At 51.8% G+C, this 22,884-nt stretch overlaps 1 protein-coding gene across 1 annotated transcript in view; it reads left to right on the top strand.

Annotated features, from left to right (window-relative positions):
• Positions 1–1,122: 1,122 nt before the first annotated feature.
• ZNF831 (zinc finger protein 831) overlaps positions 1,123–22,884 on the top strand; it is a gene marked incomplete at its 5' end in the record, with an annotated part of 56,279 nt that continues 34,517 nt past the window's right edge. The window contains 3 exons of the mRNA XM_084887245.1: positions 1,123–4,632; positions 5,607–5,734; positions 16,759–16,910. Of these exons, the coding sequence (XP_084743371.1) occupies positions 1,123–4,632; positions 5,607–5,734; positions 16,759–16,910 (3,790 nt within the window). The remainder of the gene's footprint in view (positions 4,633–5,606; positions 5,735–16,758; positions 16,911–22,884) is intronic.

Raw genomic sequence — 22,884 nt, 5'->3', positions numbered from 1 at the left:
TGGATGGATATCCGGGTTGATTTCAACTTTGGGCTATTTTGAGTTATGAGAGAAGGCAGGTTTGTATTTGAGTATATCCCCAAAAGCGGGATTGCGGGTCAAGGAGTAGTTCTATCTTTACCTTTTTAGGGAGCTGCCACATTGTTCTCCATGGGGCGGCACCGTTTTACATTCCCGCTGGCAGTGAAGAAGGGCTCCGATTCCTCCCCGTCCTCGGCAGCACTTGTGATTTCCAGGCCGTCATTATGATTCCCCCAGCCATGCTGGCCGGTGAGGAGTCACATCTCATGGCATTTTGTCTCCCATTTTTCTAATGACTCGTGATACTGAGCCTCTTTGCATGTACTTGGGCCATTTGTGTATTTTCCTTGGAGAAATGTCTACTCAAGTCCTTTGCTCAGTTTTAAATCGCGTTATCTTTTTGTTGTTGAGTTGTAAGAGTCCTTTGTCTTTTCATCTCCTTGATGTGTCCTTTGATGCTCAAAGTTTTTAATTTTGACGAAGTCCAATTTATCTCTTTTATTTGTTTGTGAATTGCTCATTCTTTTGGTGTCATATCTAAGAATTGGCTGCAAAATCCAAATTCATGAATATTTACTCCTTTGTCTTCTTCTAAGAGTTTTATAGTTTTAGCTCTTACATTTAGGTCTGTTATACAGTTTGAGTTCATTTTCGTATATGGTGTGAGGTAGAGGTTTCACTTCATTCTTCTGCAGGTGACATTCAGTGGTAGGACCTTTTTAATATGTTATTTAATTGTAAGTTTATATAATATAACTTTTAATTATGGCCATGCTTAACAATTGGCTTGCAAAATTCCTGAAAACTTAACCATCAGCTCTCATGAGCCAGTGTGAACCGGTCTGAGCTGGCTCCTGCATGCCACTGCCTTTGCCATGTGAGCTGCCCGGCAGGTCACCTCCATTCTCAGAGCCTCACTTTCCCCTTTCCTGGTGTGGGGATGAGAGTTCTTTTCTTGGGGGATTGGTGTCAGGCTGCAGTGGGTGTGAATGCCTGGTGGGCGACAGGGGGAGTGTGCGTGTGAGGAGAGACAGTGCCCACGGTAAAGTCTGGTTTTGCCCGCAGGTTACCTCGCATCCTGGGCCACACAGACCATGTGGGATGGAGGTGCCAGAACTCAACCGCCCGGCCTCACCTGCCAGGGATCAGCCAGCTCTTGCCCCTGGCACCCCTGGGACCCCAGGGCGGCAGGCCTCGCCACACCTGACTCTGGGACCCATCATTTTGCCGCCAGAGCAGAGCCTGGCGCCCACCGTGTTCCTGAAGGCGCTGCCCATCCCACTGTACCACACAGTGCCGCCCGGGGGTCTGCAGCCGCGTGCTCCCCTGGTGACGGGCATAGATGGGGGCAGCGTGCCCTTCCTCCTCAGCCCCCTGCTGCAGCCTGAAGGCCCTGGCCCCGCCCAGGCCGGGAAGCCAGTGACCCCGACGGTCACTGTGAACATCGTGGGCACGCTGCCCGTCCTGTCGCCGGGGCCCGCGCTGGGCAGTCCGGGGAAGGCGCGCACAGCCGGCAAGTACGTGTGCCCACACTGCGGCCGGGACTGCCTGAAGCCCAGCGTGCTGGAGAAGCACATCCGCTCCCACACCGGCGAGAGGCCCTTCCCCTGCGCCACCTGCGGCATCGCCTTCAAGACCCAGAGCAACCTGTACAAGCACCGGCGCACCCAGACGCACCTCAACAACGCCCGGCAGTCCGTGGGCTCCGACGGCGCGGGGGGCAGCCTCCTGGAGGAGGGGGACAAGGCTGCGGAGACCCCCGGGGCAGCCGGCAGCGGAGACAGCGGGAGCCTCGGTGGGGGTGACGGGGCTGGATCAGGGAGACCCCTTTCTCCGGGTGTCCAGGGTTCTGGGCACTGCCTGCGGCCCGCCACGCACTTGTCCCCGACTGCCACGAGCCTGGATCTGAAGTCGGAAGCCCTTTTCTGTCCAGGGTCTGCACCGGACGGCAGAGAAGCCCCTCTGGACTCTCCCCCCGCGGCTCCCGCTGGGCCCCCCCTGGCCAGCCCTCAGCGCGGGCCTAGGCCGCGGGAGCAGAGGTCTCCCGCCGCGGGCAGGGCGTCCCTGCAGCCAGCGGCCCCGGCCGCCGAGAAGCCCCCGGACGCCCGGGCCGCGGAGAGCCGGCTGAGGAAGTGTGAGAGCACCGACTCGGGCTACCTGTCCCGCTCCGACAGCTCGGAGCAGCCGCCGGCCCCCGGCAGCCCCCCGCACGGCCTGTCGGATCCCGGTGTGGAGGCCCCGAGGGAGGGCGCCCCACGGCCCGGGGGGCCCGGGGCTGAGCCCGGAGGGCAGGAGCCCCGCCTGGAGCTGGAGAAGCGGCGGCTGGAGGAGCGCATCGCCCGGCTCATCTCCCACAACCAGGCCGTGGTGGACGACCCGCAGCTGGACCATGTGCGGCCCCGCAAGACGGTGCTGTCCAAGCAGGGCAGCATCGACCTGCCCGTGCCCTACACCTACAAGGACTCCTTCCATTTCGAGATCCGGGCCCTGGAGCCGGGACGCAGGAGGCCCGGGGCGCCCGGCCCCGCCCGCTCCCCCTGCGCGGCCGCGGACACGGCGCGGCCCCTGCTCTTCCACTCCGTCCCCACGCAGCTCTCCGCCGCCGTGGAGTGCGTGCCCGTCACCAGGAGCAACTCGCTGCCCTTCGTGGAGGGCACCGGGCCGTGGCGGGAGCCGCTGGACGCCCGTCGCGGGAGGCGGAGGCCTCTGAGCCCCAGGCCTGTCCCTGCCCGACCCGGGGAGGCCCCCAGCAGTCACCCCCGGGCCCTGGTCAGACAGGCGGCGGTGGAGGACCTGCCGGGTCCCGCCCCCGGGGAGGCCGAGGCCCCCGCAGAGCGCCGGGACGGAACGCGAGCTGCCGCTGGGGAGGGGCCGGCGGGCAGGGGCAGGGCGGCCGCGAGGAGGCCCGGCCCGAGGAAGGCCCGGCCGTTCTCCCAGGAGAAGTGGCAGGTGTACGGCTGCGAGACCTTCCAGCGGCTCTACCAGCGGGGGAGCCGCCAGCGGGGCAGGGGGGCCCGGGGGGCGGGCGCGGGCTGGGGCGCAGAGCCGGACCTACCGGTGCTGGAGGAGGCAGTGGGAGGCGAGGGCGCAGCCCGGTCCCAGGACAGGAGGACCCCCGCTTGTGCGGACACCTCTGTGGGGGCCAGGCCAGAGCCTTGGGAAGGCCCACCAGCCGCAGAAGGCTTCTTGGGGACCAAGCCCGCCGAGCAGGGGGAGCCGGTGGCCAGAGCCAGAGGCTGTGAAGAGCCTGGGGCGGGCGGGGTCCCAGCACCTCCTGCCCTCAGCAGCAGAGAACCCCGGGGTCCGGAGCTGGGGTGTCAGCTGCCCCCAGTCCCTGGTCCCCTCAGAGGTGGGGACCTGGAGGCTCCCAGGCTGGTTTTGCCAGACCCCAAGCTGGAAGGCTGCCCCGGGAGTGGCGGGGACGCCGAGGGGCCCTGGCAGCAGGCCCCTGTGGTCCAGAGACGGCCCAGCTGGAGCTCCGGGGAGCCCCCGCCTGCTGGGGACAAGCTGCCCTCAGAGAGGAAGAAGCTGCGGGTGGAGCAGCTGAGCTGCCCGGAGCAGCTGGGGTCTCTGGGAGGGAGAGACCAGGCCCTCAGGGGCCCAGCGCAGGACAGCTCCCCACCCTCCTTGAACCGGGACAGTGACTCTGGGGATGGCAACAGGACCTCTGGCGCATCGTTCTCTGTGCCCACCGTGGCCCCGCGACCGGCGGGGCCCAGGCACGAGGCGCCTGTGCATGGTCCTGCAGCTGGAGCCCCCGGGGGGGCCGCCCCCCTGGCGGCTCAGCCTCGGGACACCACCTTCCCCCCAAAGTACCTGCTCCGGTTACCGCAGAGAGAGACACCGCAGCAGCCGCCGGGCGCCCTGGGGCCGGAGGGCAGCCGGGACCCCCTCTGCGGGAACGGGCTGCCCCAGGACCCGGCCTCCGCTGCTGGGCGAGGGCTGGGAACCCACCCTGCCCCAGGCCTGGCCCCGAGTGGAACCAACAACTGCGGGGAGGATTCCAGCTGGCCCAGGCTGTGGGGCAGGAGAAAGCGGGTACCAGGAGAAGAGAAAGGAGATTTGGACACCAGCACCGCCGCGGCTGGGGCATCTCCGTGCTCCAGTGTCGGGCCCCCCCAGGAGACGGCCTCTGCCCTGCCCACCCCGCCTTGTGGCTCCGGGAGGAGTGAGGCCCGAGACGCCGGACAGCTCTGTGTGGGCAGCACGCGGGCCAGTCTGCACAGTCCATGGACGCTCGGCAGGGAGGTGGCGACGGGGCACAGCCCCTGCTGCCCCCTCGATCCCAGCTCCGTCGTCCTGGCCCCCCTGCCCGCGGGCTGGCCTGCGCTGGCCCGGAGCAGGACCTCCGAGAGCTCCAGCCTCTGCGGGCCCCAGGGCCCCTTCCCCTCGCTGCGGCCCGAGCCCCGGCTCACCTGGTGCTGCCTGGGCGGCAGCCTGCCCCTGCCCGAGGAGCGGAAGGAGAAGGCCGTGTCTGCATCCTGGGCGCTGTACCGCCCTGGGAGCAGTGCCCCGGCCCCGGGTGCAGAGGCCGGGCTGGTGAGCGAGGCGGAGTCAGGACGAAGGACGGGGACCAACCCTGCAGAAGGAGGGGAGACGCAGCCGTGGAAGGTAACACAGCTTTGCCCCGGGCCCCGGGCAGAGGGCGCTGCCAGCACGTAGGACATGCCATGGTGGAGAAGTGGGAGCAGTCCCGTGGCACCTGCCTCCGTTAGAACGTCCTCGCAGCCTGTTCTCGAGGGACGTGGGCTGCCACGCCGGGGTGGGGGCAGGGCAGAACAAAGGCCCCAAATGCCAAACCAAAGAAAACCATGGGAAAAAAATTTCAAAGGAGGAATTAATTGTACCCAAGACTCTGGGTGAGAGAGTTTCCCTAACTAGACACAAACGTTAACTCTGGGCTTCCTGGCGACAGAGGCAACATGTGACATGAGCACTGCCTAAGGACGCTCTCTGGTCGTCTAAGATTATCTGACTTTAAGCCAGAAACTCTTATTGCGAGATGGACTCCAGACAGGGGATGGGGAAGTCCCCACTGGTGACCGAACAGTCAGTCCACAGTCACAGGCCCAGTGGGAGGGACCCCTCGCCTCTGGCTTTTACAGTGGGGGTGTTGTCCTATCTGGAGTCTCAGACGGGGCAGCAGACGAGGGTGCGGGGACCTCAGTGCCAATGTCGCTGTGGGGACGATGACAGGCCGGGCCCAGAGCCTGGCAGGCTGGTCTCCCAGGTGGGCGGGCAGAGCTTCTTCCTCCTGAGACTGGCACCAGACAGGGCATTCCAGGCCTGGCTAGCCTTCCTTCTCCGAGACAATGCGGTGTTGGTTGCAGGGATTCCTGGGGAGGGAGAACTGGGGGGTGGAGAGCAGCCGGCCATTAGGCTCCCCAGGCCTCAGGAACACAGGCCTCTGGGCTTTCCTCTGGGGACCCAGCAGCACTCCGAAGGCTCCGCCCAGGAGCGCTCACCCTGTTTGGCGAGGCAGCACTCCCCGCCGTGACTCCCCCAGAGAGGAGACAGAGCCCTTAGGGTCGTCCGCACCAGAAGGGCTCTGAGCAATATGATGCCAACGTGCCTGGTCCTTTCAGCTCTCCTGCCCAGCAGCCTCCGGGATGACAGCCGGAGGCCCGGGGTCCGAGCCGGGACGGAGGAGGGGACCGCCTCGGAGGAGGGCGAGGACCTGCCGGGGGAGCAGCAAGCAGAGAGCAGCGAGGAGGTAGGTGTGTGGCCCCCGCTGTCCTGCGCGTGTGCCTGTCCTGTTGGTAACGGCAGACCCGGGTCTCACTGAGCCCAGGAGAACACCACACGGGGCCTCTGCTCCAGGGGAAGGGTGCCTGCCCGGGGCTGGGGTTGGGGGGACAGGACTCGGCTGGTCCCCACAGCCCTCTGGCTGTGCGGATTCAACGGCACCTTCCCAAGGCCAGGGCCCCAGCGCACATTTGAAATAGCTGGCTGGGACCACACCCCCCCAGGTGAAGTCCTGACGAGAAAGCGTGTTAATTGTCACAGCTTTTACTGCTTTTTAATTATGCAAGCGGTGCAGGTCTTCTGCAGGAAATTAGAAGATACAGATGAACCAAGAGAAAACAATGACCTCTCCACCGGAGACAGTCAGTGCCAGCATCACACGCCCTTGCAGACTGTTCTCTGCCACGTGCACACACACAGTGCACAGGCAGTGCGTGGCATATGGGTTGTAATACCATTCTCTGATGGTCTTGCTCCTTTGTGCATAACCCGCTGTGCTGCCACCAAACTTCCGGTCTCCTTTCCGCCCCATCTCCTCCTCTCCCACTCGGTGACCTGGTGCGGTGTCGCTGGCCCTCTCCCATTCTCTAATAGGACTCTGACCCATGTCCCTAAGACCCTCTGGCCCCCAGCAGCCTCCCCTTCCAGGCACGCTCAGCCTCTGCACCCCACGACTGTCAGTCTTTGATCCGAAGCCTAGCTGTGCTTCAAGAGGCAACGCCCACTCCTGACTCTGCCCTGCAGCGGCTCAGCCCCTGTGGCTGCAGGCACCGCTTCTGAGGCCCTGGCCCTGCTCTGAGTGTCTGCCAGGACCGGGCGTCCAGAGTGGCCATCGCCGAGGGCTGTTCGTTACAGGGCACTGCACCATGACACCCCACTTTTCTCAAGGGGAAACTGAGACACACAGAAGTCAGGTGACCTCCCGGCGGCCTGCCCCAGGGTCCCTGCCCGCAATGGGCAGCAGAGTTGCCTGCAGTTTCCTGTGCTGTTGGGTGGAGCTCAGTGGGTCTGGGGTTGGGGTTGAGGGTCTGCTTTCCTGACATCCCTGGTGAAGTTGGTTTGCTGACTTGCAGCATCCTGAGGAGCCACGCTTCTGCCCAAACCACATCCTGTCCTTCCCAGCGCCCGCCATCTCTCTGACCCAATCTCCTGCTGCTTTCTCCTTTTTAAAGACTGGGGTGGTAAATGGGGCTCACCCCAATAATCTCATCATCTTACTGTGCCCACAATTACTCCTGCAAAGGCCTTTTTGCCATGGAAGGTAACATATTCACAGGACCTGGGGATTAAGGACTGGGAAACATTCTTCTGCTTGCCACGCCAACCATTCATCTGTCCATCCATCCATCCATCCATCCCCACACATGTGACTGTATGTATGCATATAGATAGGATGTTCCAAAAATGTATATACTTTGACAGCTGATAACTCACTTAATTTTCACTCCTTTTCGGGCTTATCTGATTTGAAATAGTAGGTGAAGCCAGACTAAGCTTTGAACAAAGAAAATTTATCGTAAAGTGCCACTAGACTATTTTTTTTTTATGGGGGACGCATAAAAGATAAAGTTTATAGCACAAAACTGGCAACAGTCAATGAATTGAGGGCACATAAATACCAAACAAATTTATTCTTGATGTTTATGATTCTATTGCATCGCACTATCAGCAATGCCTGGACCAGAATGGTCATCAGTTCAAAAACATGGAAATGATTATATATATATATATATATATATATATATATATATATATGGTTTCTGTAGATTCTTTTAAGTCTTCAAAATGAACTGAATGTTTGTAAACACTGACTTTATAATCATTCAAAGTGCATATACATTTTGGGGACACCCTGTATGTCTCAACTTATATATCCATCTCTACCATCATCAACTTGTGTGTTATCTCCTCAAGAAAGAAGCCTATATTTTTAATTCAATTTCCCATTTTACTTCAGTTGTCTTAATGTTCTATAGAAAATAAAATATTACCCTAACCAGTTTGGCTCAGTGGACAGGGCATCAGCCTGCGGCCTGAAGGGTCTCAGGTTCGATTTCAGTCAAGGGCATGTACCTTGGTTGCCAGCACATCCCCAGTAGGGGATGCACAGGAGATAGTTGATGTTTCTAACTCTCTATCCCTCTTCCTTCCTCTCTGTAAAAATCAATAACATATATATATTTTTTTAATTAAAAAAAGAAAAAAGAAAGAAAAAGAAATATTGCACTTGAGATCCCCCTCCAGGCCTTTGCTCATAGAGAATGATGAGCTTTCTGTATCAGAATATCTGTCCTTTTTTTTTTCTCCTTGTTTTGGAAAATAAAACAAAATAAAATACAAGAAAGCTCAGAAAATATATGACTCCTGGGTAATGATCCAGTGTGAACAAATGTTAACATTTTGTTATATTTGCTTCTGAGACTTTAAAAAAATACCACATAAACTATTACTTTATACATTAAATGTTATGCAAAATAAAAGAAATAAAACACAGAAGCTAATGCTGTAGTTTTATGTATTAGGCACTAATTGTTTCAATCCATGTTCTCATACTTGGAAAATTGAGATATCTACTACTTGCATATAATAATGTTGATTTCGGTCTTTAAAATATGCTATATTTATTGTTCTGCCTGATTTTAAACATTGTGTTTCTGAAGATATAGCCATCCTGCTACATACAGCTCCAATTCATTCCCTTCATTGCTATAGAGTACTCATCCCATGAGTACAGCATTTCATTTATTTCCAAAATGTTTGACTTACTTTGCAATGAGCATGTGTATGCATGCCTCCTTAGGTGTTCTAAGAAACATACTTAAAAGTGGAATTGCTAGATGATAAAGTAATCACATTTTCAACTTTACAAGTTGTTACCAAGTCCCTCCACAATGGCTGTGCATTTTCCTCCTCTGAGAGCAAGCAGCAGCCCTACGCCCACTTTCTTACTGAGGTCTGTTATTAGCAGATGTTTAAGGGCTTTGCCCATCCAGAATTGTAGGATTCTGTACCCATTTTAGATCTGTCTGTACATATAGATCTGTTATATACATTTGTATACATATTCTGTACCTATTTTAGATCTGTCTATATTATTTGCCTGTTATATACATATTAGAGGCCTGTTGCATGATATTCATGCAAGAAGAGGCCTTCCTTCCCCTGGCTTTGCTCCCAGCTTCCCAGGAGCCTGCACATCTCCACTCCCTGCCAGAGCACCACTCCTATAGTTTCCCCTAATGCCCCCCCTCCTCCTTATAGGAGGTGTCCCACCCCTGTCAGCCACTTCATGCCTGCACATGCAAACTAACCCACCCTCTTTTCTGGGTTAGTTTGCATACTCACTCCTGAATGGCTCTGGGTGTAGCAGAGGTATGGTCAATTTACATGTGTGACTATTATTAGGTAATCTGTAGAGAGGTCTGTGTTACTTTTATTTATTCCACTAGAGGCCTGGTGCATGAAATTTGTGCCCTGGCGGGGGTGGGGGTGGTGGTGGTGGTGGTGTCCCTCAGCCCAGCCTGTACCCCCTCCAATCTGGGACCCCTCAGGGGAGTCAGACATCCCTCTCTCAATCCGGGACTGCTGGCTCCTAACCACTCACCTGTCTGGCTGCCTGATTGCCCCTAATCACTCTGCCTGCCAGCCTGATTGCCTACTAACTGCTCCCCTGCCAGCCTGATCATCCCCAATGCCCTCCCCTGCAGACCTGGTCACCCCCAACTGCCCTCCCTGCAGGCCTGGTTGCCCCCAACTGCCCTCCCCTCCCAGCCATCTTGTGACAATGTGGGGGTGGCCATCTTGTGAAAACAGGAGGGCAGCCATCTTGTGATGCGAGGACATGAGGGTTAAATTTGCATATTATCTTTTTATTATATAGGATTAGGAATCCATTGGGCTTTTATGATTTATGGATTGATGTCTACCTAGAAATTTATCAGGCCTCATTCCTCAAACACTGCCCTTGCCCTGTTCTCTCTCCTCTCCTTCTGGAACACTAAAATAATGTAGGTGTCCTCAGTCTTCCACACCTTTTTATTTTCTTTTAAATCCTAATTCAAGGACATTATTCACTGATCTTTAGAGAATGGAAGAGAGAGAGAAAGATAGAGAGAAATATCAATGTGAGAGAAACATATCAATTGGTTGCCTCCTGTATGTGCCCTAACCAGTGTCTGGGCTGGGGAGAAGCCTGCATCTGAGATTTGAGCCCTTGACTAGAACCAAACCCAAGATCTTTTGGTCCATAGGCCAATGCTCTATCCACTGAGCCAAACCAGCTGGGGCTTTTAACAACTTTGTCTCTCTGTGCTATAACCTCCATGCTTTGTTCAGATCCATCATTAAAATTTTACTACTTTTCTTAATCCACTGACTTATTTTTGAAAAACTCTGTTGAAATATATTGAATTTCAATATTATGCATAATTAAAGTATACAATTTAATAAGTTTTGATATATGTGCACACCTGTGGAACCAATAACACCATCAGGATAATGAATGTGCCCATATCCCCAAAGTTCCCAGGAGTCCCTTTGTGATTCTTGCCTCCTGCCCACCTGGCACCCTCCCATCCCCAGGTAACCACTGATACACCTGCTGTCACGATAGCTTAGTTTACTTCTTCTAGAACCTTATAGAAATAAAGTTGTACAATATGTGGTCTGTTTCTTGGGGGAGGGGACATTGGATTTTCAGGTCCATTCATGGTATTGTGTGTATGAATAATTCATTCCTTTCATTGCTAAATAGGGTAGATATGTCAGAATTTGGTTATATAGTCACTTGGTAGACATTTGGCTTGTTTCAGTTTGGGGCTGTTAAAATAGAATGACTATTCCTCTAGATATCTTTGTGTGGGTTATGCTCTTAATTTTCTTGAGTACATAGAAGTAGAATGGATAGAATATATGGTAGAGGTATAATTTATTATTTAAAAATCTGCCAAACTATTTTCCAAGGTGATTGTATCATTTTCGTCCCTACCAGCAGTGTGGGGAGTGCCAGCTTGTCCACATCCTTACCAACACTCAGTGTGGCCATTCTTTTTCATCTTTACTTGTATTTTCAATCTTTTTTAAAAAAAACACACTTGCCAGTTTTCGCCTGACAGCACCCACATGGGAAGTCTCAGCCTATCTGACTATTTCCTGTGCTAGCTCTCACTAATGGTGCCTGGTTTCCTGGTTTGTACTCAGAGTTTTGGCCGTGAACTGACATCTTTGGGACTTTGAGACTTGGCTTGGAGGTGGGTGTCTTCAATGGTGACATGCTTTACCTTTGCTGGGTGCCTCTAGTCACTTGCTTTAAAGAAAAGTCTTGGTTTTAGGCTTCTTCATGCCACTGGGCAGTGAATTCAAATGGCAAGCCCATGAGAAGACTGTCTTCTTGTTATGAAATCAACAGAAGAGGCTTTTGCCCCCTCTGCTCTGTGAGAAGGTTGGAGTTTTTATGTCCTTTGAGCAGGTGGTGGGGGTAGGTAATGCCAGTGGTCTTGATCCAGCATTTAGAAGGGTTCAGCAATCTGGAGAAGGTGCTGTGCGTAAATTAAATGAGTCCAGAGGTGAAACATGATCTTTGGAAGGCATTATAGGAGGCCAGAGGAGCTTGGCTAAAGAAATGAAGTTCTCCTTGTCTCAGGACCCCTTGTTTTTTATTAGCATAATTTGTCCGGAGGTGAGGTAGATATACACATCAAAGGGTAGTGTTTCCTATACAGAGTCCATTGTCAGGTTTGGGAGAAACTGCCTTTGGCTATTCAGGTGTTGGGCCAGTAGGAGGCAATAACATATAGATTAAGATGCACTGAGCTGTCTGGAAGTAAACCATCAATTTATGTATCCTTATCAGGTTTGGGGAAATGCCTTTTAGCCATTCCCAAAAGGCTATAATAAATGTGACTCGGCCCTTGTTGAGTCTCAAGTTCCATCAACCTTTTGATGAAACTCTTGCAATTATGACATGCTGGGACTGGCTTCCAGCAGGTAGGGTGTGTTATCGCCCACCTGTTGAGGGTATGACCCTCTGAGGTTTCCACTCTGTGTAGGAGTGGACTCTCACCTGGGATAGAGTCTGGGTTTCAATCCTGCACCCTACACCCCAGCAGACCATGCAAATGAAGGACCCAACTCACCTCAAATGCCTGCAGAATGACAAAGTTCGCTTACCTTTCCAGGTTTCTGTTTCCACTGGGTTTTTGTCTTTTAAGTGTATCTTACCTTCTAATCAGAACACCAATGCCTTTCATGGTGTTAAACATTTTCCTGTTTAATACATCTGAGTTGTGCTCAGTGCTGGGTGGGTGTGGCCGCCGTCAATCAGGGGAGCTGCTGTGGGAAATGGTTCTTATTTTCTAACCTTGTTTATGATTCTCTTGTCATCAAGAAGTGGTAATTTTGATGTAGGCAAGTGGAGCTACCTTTTCCTTTATAATGATAACTTTTGGTCTTGTTTAAGAAATCTTCTCTTACTCTCAATCATAAATACAAAAACGCATTCTCTGTGTAACGTAAGGAAGGACCTATTTTTGTCCCTATGAAAAACTATGCATGGGTCAAATTGGGCTCTTGACCAGTTTTTGTATGCCTTTGTGAGTGACTCATGGCTTTTACGTTGTTGAAAAGATATGTGAGTATGCCCGTGTATATTTATATGTATCTTTTCAACAATGTAGAAGCCATGCGTCACTCATGTGCACGTGAAGAATATGTGTCAGAGATTGTGTGTCACCTGCAAAGTCTAAAATATTTATTATACTCATTATCTGGACCTTTATACAAAAAGCGTGCAGACTCACGGATTAATCACTTTTTTCCTCACTTATTTGCTATATTTTAACTCTCCACTTGTACCTGGAGTTTTGGGGGGCCCTCTATTCTGTCTCATCCATCTCTTTGCTTGTTGTCAACTCCAAATACCACACTCATGACAATGGCTGTTTCCATCATGGAAGGACGTGAGCCGGCAGGCTCCGTCCTCGGAGTGGAACTGGGGAAATGGGGCGGTTCGGACTCCGTGCCTCCTTGCCCAACGGTAACTAGAGGCACAGGAACGCAGAGCTCACGAGTGCACCTCCCTGTCCCAGAGACGCGCTGGACCGTGGAATCGGATTTCATTGATTAACTTGAGACTGTGGGCCGTGCCCTATGGAGCATGAAACACCTGAGCCTTGATCCGGGGAACTCCTGGCAAAGGGACCAATGAGTGGTGAAGTCCGGGAGCACAGAGGTGATGGGGGAGAGCAGCAGAGAGAAGCCTGGGTGCCGTGCACAGCGTTCTCCTGGATGCTGGTGTCAGCCTTACAGCTTGAGGCCTCTGGGGGGAGGAGTGCCTGCTCACTTGGCCATGAAGCACGTTCTTGTTTGACGGGGTGGCACGCTTAGTAACGAGAGCACCGCTTCCCAAGTGAGACGGAGACACACACCTGGAGGTGGCGGCCAGTAGTACAGGCACCGGAAGCTTTCACCACGATCCCGGCCCTCCTCTGTGGGAGCCAGAGGACCCTCATTATTCCCCGTGGGGTCAAGAGAGGAGGGTGAGAGGAATCCTACGAACATATTCTTTCCCCGATTAGCCTGTGAGAAGCAGGGCGCACACCTGTGGGACCCTCTCCTTGGAGGAGGCCAGGGCGGGCTTGAGGAGGTAGGGTGGTCAGTGGCTTTCAGCCGGTGTCAAGGTACGTGACAAACGCCTCGCCTGCTCCTTCTGCGAGCTTCCCACCGGACTCCAGGTCACATGGTGCTCCCTGCGCTCTTGGCCTTGGCCAATGAGCAGTTGGGGTCCCTGCTGAAGCTGCAGTGGGGTAAGAAGGCTTTTTCCTGAACGTCCTCCTGTGAGTTTATAGACAGAGGTTCCTTGCTGGTCTTACATCTAAGTCTGTGATACAGGCTTTTCTTGGAAGTCCTACGGAGAGGGACCGAGACTGGAAGCTGTGCTGAGCGGATGAGTCATCTTTAAAACCTGGACTTCAAATGGCAGCTTATGTGTTTTGTGTTGTTTTTAAGTAAACCACCATTCAGGCCAGCTACAAGTAGCAAGTTAGACACAAATACGGAAATCCAGATTGACCTCAGAAACACGGCCGTGAGTAAAAACAACTTGAGAAAAAGACGTCTCTGTGGTCATGTCCCGCACAGGCATTGCACACATTTAGAAGCACGAGTGCTATTGAAGGGTGCTTGTCCCACACCCCAGGGTGGGAATCAGAAGGAAAAAGGGGAAAATACTTGGATGGTGTCTGAGATTGGGCTCCCTGGCAGCAGAGCCCGAGGGGAGGCTCTTGTACGAATGGCTGATGGAGGGAGGGCTCTCAGGAGGCTGGTGAGAGATCACAGGCCAGGGCGAGGGCAGATGTTGGTGAAGATGTGTTGCTGGTGCCCAGTCCTGCCCGACCCCATGGGGAGCGCTGGAGTGGGGAATGCAGAGTAAGACCGTCCTGCTTGGAAGCCAAGGGACTAAGCAGTTGGCCTTTCCCGTGTGTGTGTGTGTGTGTGTGTGTGTGTGTGTGTACGCACGCGCAAATTCCCTCAGGCCTCTCCAGGCAAGATGCTCCCATCTGCCAAGGGCAATTCCCTAGGGAAGGGAGTGAGTGAGTCACTAGTAGCCAACACGCCAGCAGCCGGGCCTGGGTGAGCAGCCTGGTGGAGGTGAGGCTGCCAGCGGCTGTGTGATTGGTGAGGGCCAGCTTGCAGCCCCTGCCTCACCCTGGCTGCTCAAGCCCAGGGCCATGCTGCTCCAGGAGGGGCTGCACGAGAAGGTTCTGGAAGAAGCCAGGAGAGAAGGAGACAGACCCTGCCCATGACTAAGCAAAAGAGTGCTTTGGAGACAATGCCAAGACCTACTTGGACTCCCCTTAAGGGAAAAGGGTCCAAATCTCACCCTAACAAACTCCGAGTTCAGCTCTGGCCTCTTCCAGCAGAGCAGGCTTCTAGCTATTTCACTGAGTGGAGTGCCTCGATCCTACATTTTCCAAAAGCAAAACCTCCCCGCAGCTCAAGCTGTGCAATTCTCAACACCTGCAAGCACCTGGCAGCCACCCACGGCTGTGGGGGCAGAGGTGACTACAGCGTGAAGAATTCTCCGCGTGACCCTGCACCTTCCTTCCTTCCTTTGTCTCTGCACTTTGAGATCACTGTTGTGCCCCTCTTCTCCTCCCCCCTCCCTCAGCAAGAGCCCCCCTGGCTCAGGCTTTGTGATGATGCAGCCCTGTTGCTTCCCACCCGGGCTCAGATCGCGGTTTCAGGAAGCTGTGATCTTGGCAAGCAGGGACCCCTGGAAACGATAGCTCCTGCCCAAGGCCAGGAAGGCAACTGTGCCCTGTAAGTGGCACCTCTCCTAACCCCAGACACCAGGAAAGATGAACAGGAAGTCCCTTTCTCATTGCTGCTGCAGTCAAAGTCAGTGCCCGAGGACACTGCATTCATTCTGCAGACCTGATTTAAGATTCTGCCAGCGCCCTGGCGCTCAGGGGACTGTGGCTGGATGTTGGCAGAGGCTCAGACAAATGAGAAATCAAAATGGCCAAGCAGGTTGCGCCCCCCAGCCAGGTGGTTCTGAGGAGTATCCTGGGAGAAGGATTCCTGTGAACTGAGGATTTATAATGGAGCGAGTCCTTGTGCCTTGACCAGGCAGTTAGAGCAGGGTAGAGACCTTTAATGAGCTGACCACTTACGGGGGCCTCTGCAAAGTGATCCAGAGCCCTGGATGAAGAGTCTAGCTCCCAAGTGGCCTGTGAGTCTCAAGGCACCTGGGAGCTGCTCAGCATCTCAGTTCTTCCCCCTGCAACACCGAGGCACTAGACTAACTTGCTGGTCTGCTCTTACTTGCACGTTCCTAGTAGTGACAAGTTGTAAGCCTGCATCCTAATACATGCATACTAGTAACTATCAATTTACAAATGCTACATATGTGGCCAGGCAAAAATCACCACTGGTCAAAATTACCTTTAAAATTGTTTAGTTAGGCACCATGCTGAAGTCATACTGTTTGTTCAGTTAGCTCTTGCTCTCTAACAACCCAAAATAGAGGATTAAAGTGATGCCATTTATTTTGCTTGCGATTCTATGGGGAGGTGTTTCGGGCTGGGCCCAGCTGAGTGGTTTTTCTGATGTTGGCTGGGCTGCCATATGTGTCCGTGGGCAGCAGCCGGGGCTGCCAGGGACTGGATGGGCTGGAGGGCCACCCCTGCGATGGCCTGTCTTGGCTCCAGGGCTCTCTCATCCTCCAGGAGGCTAGCTCGGTGCGGTCTCCCAGCACAGAGAGAGCAGAACATGCATGACGCACATTACAGAGGACGTGCAACAATAGACGTCAGAATGTCTAGACGAAAAGAACTATAAACAGAAGCTCTAGAATTCTCTTTCCTTGCAGTTCCTTGGCCCTCTTTGTTTTGGAGGTTAGCTAGGTGATATGGAAGGCTTCTCTAGATGGAATGTCTGTTATACTCATTTTTTCCCCCAAAGGAGAGCCTTTAGACCCACACCGTCCAGTATGGTAGCCATGAGCCATGAGCCATGTGTGGCTATTTAAATTTATCAGTGACATAAAATGTAAAACTCAGTTTCTCAGACACTAACTATATTTCAAACAGTAGTTTTGTGGTTAGTGACTACTACTGCCTGGGTCAATGCAGATTACAGGACATTTCCAGCATTGCAGAAATTTCTATTTGATAGCCTGTTTATTAAAGAGTCAAGACGATTTGCCCCAGTCTTTAATTACAGCACATGTTACGTGCTACACAGCACGGGAGCATTTCATAAACACTCTCATTTAGTCCCTAAAACAACCTCATGAATTAGGTCCTATTATTGTGCCCATCACATGGAGGAAAAACGAGGGAGGAGAGATGAGTTTCTGAGCTGACAAACTCTGTTCTCCCAGGGACTTGGGTTTTATTGTCTGAGCACCACTGTTTGGGGACGTTGTGTGTATGAGTTTCTGGATATACGCTCCCAAGGCTGGTCACTGAGTGTGTGCTTCTCCGTCCACAGGTGCAGAGGGAGTTTCTTGCAGGGTCGAGTTCGACTCAGAGCGAGCAGACTACGCAAGCCACTCCGGGTGCTGAGAAGAGACTACCACCCTCCCCCACTCGAGGGGCTGGACCCACGCAGGACCCTAGGGCAGGCTTCTTCTGAAATGGCAGGTAATGCTCTCCTGGAATCCATGTTGGGTGAGAAAAGGCACCAGGCTGCTGGGGATGCAGGGTGAGCAGGAGACAGACACCCTTGCCCTCAGGAGTCCAAAGTCCAGCAGAGGTACAGATGATGTCACAAAGGTGTGACGTTTGTGGGACAGTTAACATGACCCTAAACTAGTGGACAGGGTACCAGAGAGATTGGTTGAGAATCCAATACTGAGAAGTTGACAGACACCCATGAGCACTGGGCACGTGTACTAGACACAGCTTTCCCACAGGACCTAGGAAACGAGAGTCAGAACTCTTGGTGTGTCTACCTTCCCACATTTAAAAAAAAAGTCTACTCGGTTCTTTCCACCGGACCATTGTGAGGCTGAAATAGGTCAGTGGATGGGCTTGCCTGTCCATGTGAAATGGGAGAGTGAGTAGTTATTATGTGTTAAGAGCTGCAGGAACACTATTACATATGAAGCGGTAAGAGGGCCACCCTTCATGCTCGGAAATAAATAGAGGATGAACTAATGGAGACTGCTTCCTGGAACATTGGCTATTTTAGGTTGCACTCACTGGGCAACCAGCACAAGTTACTTAACTTCTCTGGACCTCAATTTTCCCTCCCTTTCTCCCCTCTCCCCAGCAGTAATGAGCCCCATCTTAGCCTTGCTTGCAGGGTGTTGACTGGGAAAAATGAAGACCATCTGTGAAAAGGCTGCAGGGTCCCAACTGGCCAGTAGTAACTGAATTACCATCCTTTTGTGGCTGATTGTTGTCTGTTTGGCTCAAGGGCTGACCATGGGCTCTGTCTGGTGGCTAAAGTTTTGCCCCCTGCAGACATCCCCTCTTCCACCTTTGTGTAGCTCAAGTGCCCCCTACAGACACTGGAGCTACTTTCCTGCTCCCCCTCCACTCCCAACCCCCATCCCTCAACCCCCAAAGCCTGTTCCAGCAGGCAAGGACAAAGATTGGTTTCTCAGTGAGAACTGAAATCAAGATAGATATTTGCTCAACTGGATGGCCAATTGTGGATGGGAAAGCACTGTGTTTGTGGCATGTGGAGGGTTAGAATCACGTGGGCAAGGCTGGGATGAGGTGGGCGGGAAAAGTACCATCAGGGAACCCATCTGCCCTTTCTTCATAATCTGTGTCCCTCATCCTTAACTCCATTCCGTTCCTCCTCCTCAAATAGATACGGCCAATGGAATTGCCCATCGGGGTGTGCTTGGGTGAACCTAGACCCCAACCAACCCAACAATTGTCCCAAATGCCAGAGCTTTCCCACTAGCTCTCTCCCAAGTACCTTAATAGGGCCAAGTCAATCTGCCCCTGCAAACTCGCCTCAGCCTCCATATTTACATTCTTAAGGTCCATGCTATGTACCAAAGGGGAGAAAAAGAAGCACCATGCTCTCGATAATACAGGATGAAGACAGCCACCCTTTGCACAGATCTCTTTAGGAATGACATTGGCAGTCAGTTAGCTTCCTCCTCAGAATGATCTGTCTGTTAGGCTGGGCTGTCAATGTAGGTCATACCTACCCAACAGCTCAGTGTCAGGGCCAAGGAAGCTCTTGTGTGTAGTAAGTGCTTTGCAGACTCTAAAGCAGATGGGTGTTGGCTGTTCCTATCTCCTGAGCATAATGAGCATGCAAGCATAAAGCCTGGCCTATGCCTGATGAGTGCCAGATGAATGGGGGGAAAAGGGGGAAGGGGAGACACACGTGGTAATAATGGTCTCCATCGTCTAGTGAAGGAGAAGGGCAGTGTTAAGAGAGGAACCCAAAAGGGAAATTTTCTTGGGAGAGACAGGGCTTCCTCTGCAAGTTCATATGCGGAGAGAATAGGACAGAGGTTTTATGAAGTGGGGAGTGGGGAGTAAAGGCGCTGGGGTGGGAACAGGGAATCTGGGGAGGGTGGATTGAGTTCAGCCTGGTGTGCGCTGCTATCCATAGAAGACCTGGGAGTCATTGAAGCCACTGTTCCTAGGGTTGCTGAAGAAATTGCCGGAAACTTGGTGGCTTAGAGCAAGAATCTATTCTCTTACAGTTCCACAGGTCGGGAATCTTGCACTCCTTCCAAAGATGCTAGGAGAGGAAACTTCCTGCCTCTTCCAGCTTCAGCTCCCGGCATCACTCCAGTCTCTGCTTCTGTCTTCCCAGGGCCTTCTCCCCTGTGTCTCTGTGGATTGTATCTCCTTCTGTCTTTCTAAGGCCATTTGTCATGGGATTTAAGGCCCACCCTAAATCCAGGATCATCTTATCTTGAGAATCTTCATTTAATTCCATTTGCTAAGACCCCTTCCCCAAGGCCACAGGCACATATTCCATGGGTTATAACTTTTATCCTGGACTTATCTTTTTGTGGGGGCTTCCGCTCAACCACTATAGCATTGTTACAACTTTCCCCCACTTGCAACCTAACAGAAGTGACCCAACATGTGTTTCTAAGGGAGAAGGGCCACGGCACCCACGTACATTCAGTGGACAATGATGCACCTTGTCTGTGCTCTTATGTATGCAGTTTGATTAGGAAAGTTGTGTTTTTAAACCTAAATCAGGATACAATCATGGAAATGGAACCACTCAAGAAGACTTGTCCAAGTGGTAAAGGCAGCGTCCATCCTGAAGAGGGTGTGTTGGACCATGGGATACATCGGCTTCCTTTCCGGAAGAAGACCCTGAGACAGGCTGCATAGGGTGAGCAGAGCCTCCTTGTGTGGCTCAGTGGATTGTGCCTGTAGGGGCTGACGTCTAGGCACCACCCAGTTCCTCTGGCCTTGTGCTTTGGGTATGGGGCTGTGTCGGCCCAAGATGAGGACACCAGCTCCTCTGCCCTCCTCCCTCAGGGGGCACTCTTCACACATCCTTCCCAGTGCACCCTGTGTGCTCAGGGACACCCAGAGAGACTCCTGAGAAAGCCTCTGAATGTCATTGTCCTTTTCACCCCTTCTTCTCTTTAAAAGCTCTTGTCAACCTGTGGGACTGTCCTGCCCCTCCCTCATGTGGAGTCTCCAGTGGAGATCTGCAGACTCCTTATACCCTGGGAGAAACTCCACTTTTGTGCACTCCTAGCCCCACATTGGCTGTCATCCCCAAATCCTAAGCACAAACGGGGTGCCAAAGGATAAAACTGGACCCAAACAGAAAAAAAAAAATCAGAAACAAAGTCTGAATGTGGAGCTAAGAAACAAGAGGCCCTCAGTAGTTCAAATCCTCTCTGGAAACGTAGTCCCAGTGTAGGTGACTCTGTCACAGCACTGGCTAGAGGGATGATAGATGTCTCCACTAGTACTTTATGTTGATTATTTCAGCAGAGGGTTGGGTCACTAGTGACTGTTTTCAAGCGGTTCCCTTGGACACAGTTTGGGAAAACACTATGGCAGGTGTGGGTCTGCGGGATGTGGCCCAAGCATTGTCCCAGGGAACAGTCATCACTCCTGCTCCTCATTAAGTGTCAAGGGAACTGGGACAGCTGGTTAATAAACCAGCAAGCCCTGTGGACAGGTCATGAGTGGACACCATCACTTTGGAGGGTGGCAGAGTCCCTTAAAATCAATACCGCCTAGAAATCAAAGGGACTTGGGGATTTTATTGTCAACACCATGCAATGCCAATATTTTACAGTGGAGGGACCGGCACTCTGAGAGTGTTGGTATTCCAAGACAAAATGCTGTAACTTCAAAGGTATTGAAAGGTGGGCCTTGGTTGTCCACCATTTACAATAAATGTTCTCGTCTCCTTTGACCTGGCAGGTAGTGGGTAGAGAAATCAAAGCTGGCTTCTCAGTGTGTGTGTGTGTGTGTGTGTGTGTGTGTGTGTGTGTATGTGTGTGTGTGTCCATGAATGTGCTTTCAAGTGCGTATATTTTTTTGGCAGGACAGTGATAGGTGATCTGTTTGGGGTGACCTGAGAGGATGTAACTTGGGGGAATGTAATGAAATCCAGCAGAGAAATTGAGAGTGATTTGTGGGATGGGGAGAGGGATTTTTCAATCAAAAAGCAGGAAAAACCTTTTGCTGTGGTCCTCATAGGTCAAATAGAATCAGTAAAACATTAAAAAAAAATAAGTAGTCAGGAATTCTTGTGTCCAGGGGCTGCAAGAAGATGTTATAACTGATTCTCTGTCCTCTTTATTTTTGTAGAACCTTTCTGTCAATAATTTAGGAGGATGAGAGAGAGGGGGTGTTATTGAAAAATATTTTTAAAAGGATGCTTAATTTCCCTCTCTTTTAAACTACTCTGATAGCTTGGTACTAATCATTCGAACAACAGATGGCTTGGCAGTGAAGTCATAAGCAAGCAGAAGGCCAGAGGAGTTATGAAGGATAAAGATCTGATGCACAATGTTTTATAGTGGTTGGGGTCTTTGAGATTATCCTGAGAACTATCTTTTTCTTTTTTAAAATCTAAATTCAGTTGTCTATCCCATCCAAGTTTCCAGCAAGGGGGTGGGGGAAACTGGAAGTTTCTTTGCAGATGTCAAATAGAGTTGACTTACCAGACACCTCAGGATAAATATGAAAGTGGATAGACAGGAGAGTATTGATATTTCAGAGAACATCTTTTCTCACCCACGCTTACTTTGGGATCAGGGCTGAGGTATGGAGTTAGGTGGATTTAATCCCAGAAGTGCAAGCTGCCTCGTTGAAGGAATTGGTAAGAGAAGGTTCTTAGATATCAAATACTGACTGTTCCAAGGACAGCAACCATCCACTTGAGGAAAAACCTTATAATCCAAGCATTCTTTATGGGGCACCCCAGTCAGAGGTTGGCTGGGGACACAATGATTGTCACAGGATAAAGACCTTCCCAAATAAATTGCTGATAGATAAATTTAGAATCTCTCTCTCTCCATGTCTTTCTCCATGTCTTCCTTAATCTCTCTCTCTCTCTCTCTCTCTCTCTCTCTCTCTCTCTCTCTCTCTCCCTCCCTCCCTCCCTCCCTCCCTCCCTCCCTCCCTCCCTCCCTCTCTCCCCCCTCCCACTCTCCTTTCCCTATTAGCATCCATTCCTACCCTTCAGGGTAATTTTCACATATAATATACATTGACTGCCAAGTGACAAATCATGCTCAAAACATAGAATTTCATGAAGCTGATGGAAGTGACTTCTGGGTTGATTCATACTCATTGGCAGAATCAGACCAGGTGACAAATGAACTAGTGAAAACTGATGAGAATAACCTTTGGTTTCTTTATTTTTCAAGATAAATTCTTCTCAAAGTCCTCAATTCTTCACTACTTACCATAACATTTTTTGTCCCCATTGTGAATGAATTCATTCTTGGTGGCCTTTCTCAGTGGCAAAAGTTTTCAGTTAACAAGGACTGTATTTACCTAGCTGACAGGCATGTCCACTTTTGTACCGGGTCCCGGCACTATAGCAGGACCTCGGTGGATGTTGTTTTAATGAACAGCCAAATAGGCAGAAGTAAGCCTCCTACCTTGAGCTTCCGTGAAGGTCAGGTTCAATTGAAAGGACAACAAAACCAGCCTCAAGAAGACATTCAAGTACGTGGACAGATGCTCAATGTCATCAGCCACAAGAGAAGTGCAAATTAAACCACATGAGGTATGCCCACACCTCTCAGGTGGCAAACACCAAAGCAGTGACAGCACCAAATGCAGGTGAGGGTGTGGAGGCAGGCACATGGCATGTGAGTTACCACCTCAGTGGTACAGGTAAAGATAGTTGTAGACAGTGACTTTGAACCTGAAGATGTTCATTTTGATGCCTTTTAATCTGGATCCTCTCTTACCCTCTACTGGGATTCATTTCTAAAACTAGCCTTTTAATCAAAACCACTTGCAGTGAAAATTATCTTTGAAAAATCTACAAATGCAATCCTAAGAGTATAGTTGGTGTCTACAACTCAGTGGAAATTTCCATGCACAATATGTTTAAGAACCACTGTGGTACAAGAGGAAAAAAGACCATCCCTGGAAATGCTTTGAAGATAAACAGCAAGTCTCCTATGGAGCAGGG

Source organism: Pipistrellus hanaki, assembly GCF_964339955.1.
Source record: "Pipistrellus hanaki genome assembly, chromosome: 6".
NCBI classification, from domain to species: domain Eukaryota; kingdom Metazoa; phylum Chordata; class Mammalia; order Chiroptera; family Vespertilionidae; genus Pipistrellus; species Pipistrellus hanaki.
Note: the sequence above shows the minus strand (reverse complement) of the source record. Positions and strands in the feature narration are given on the sequence as shown.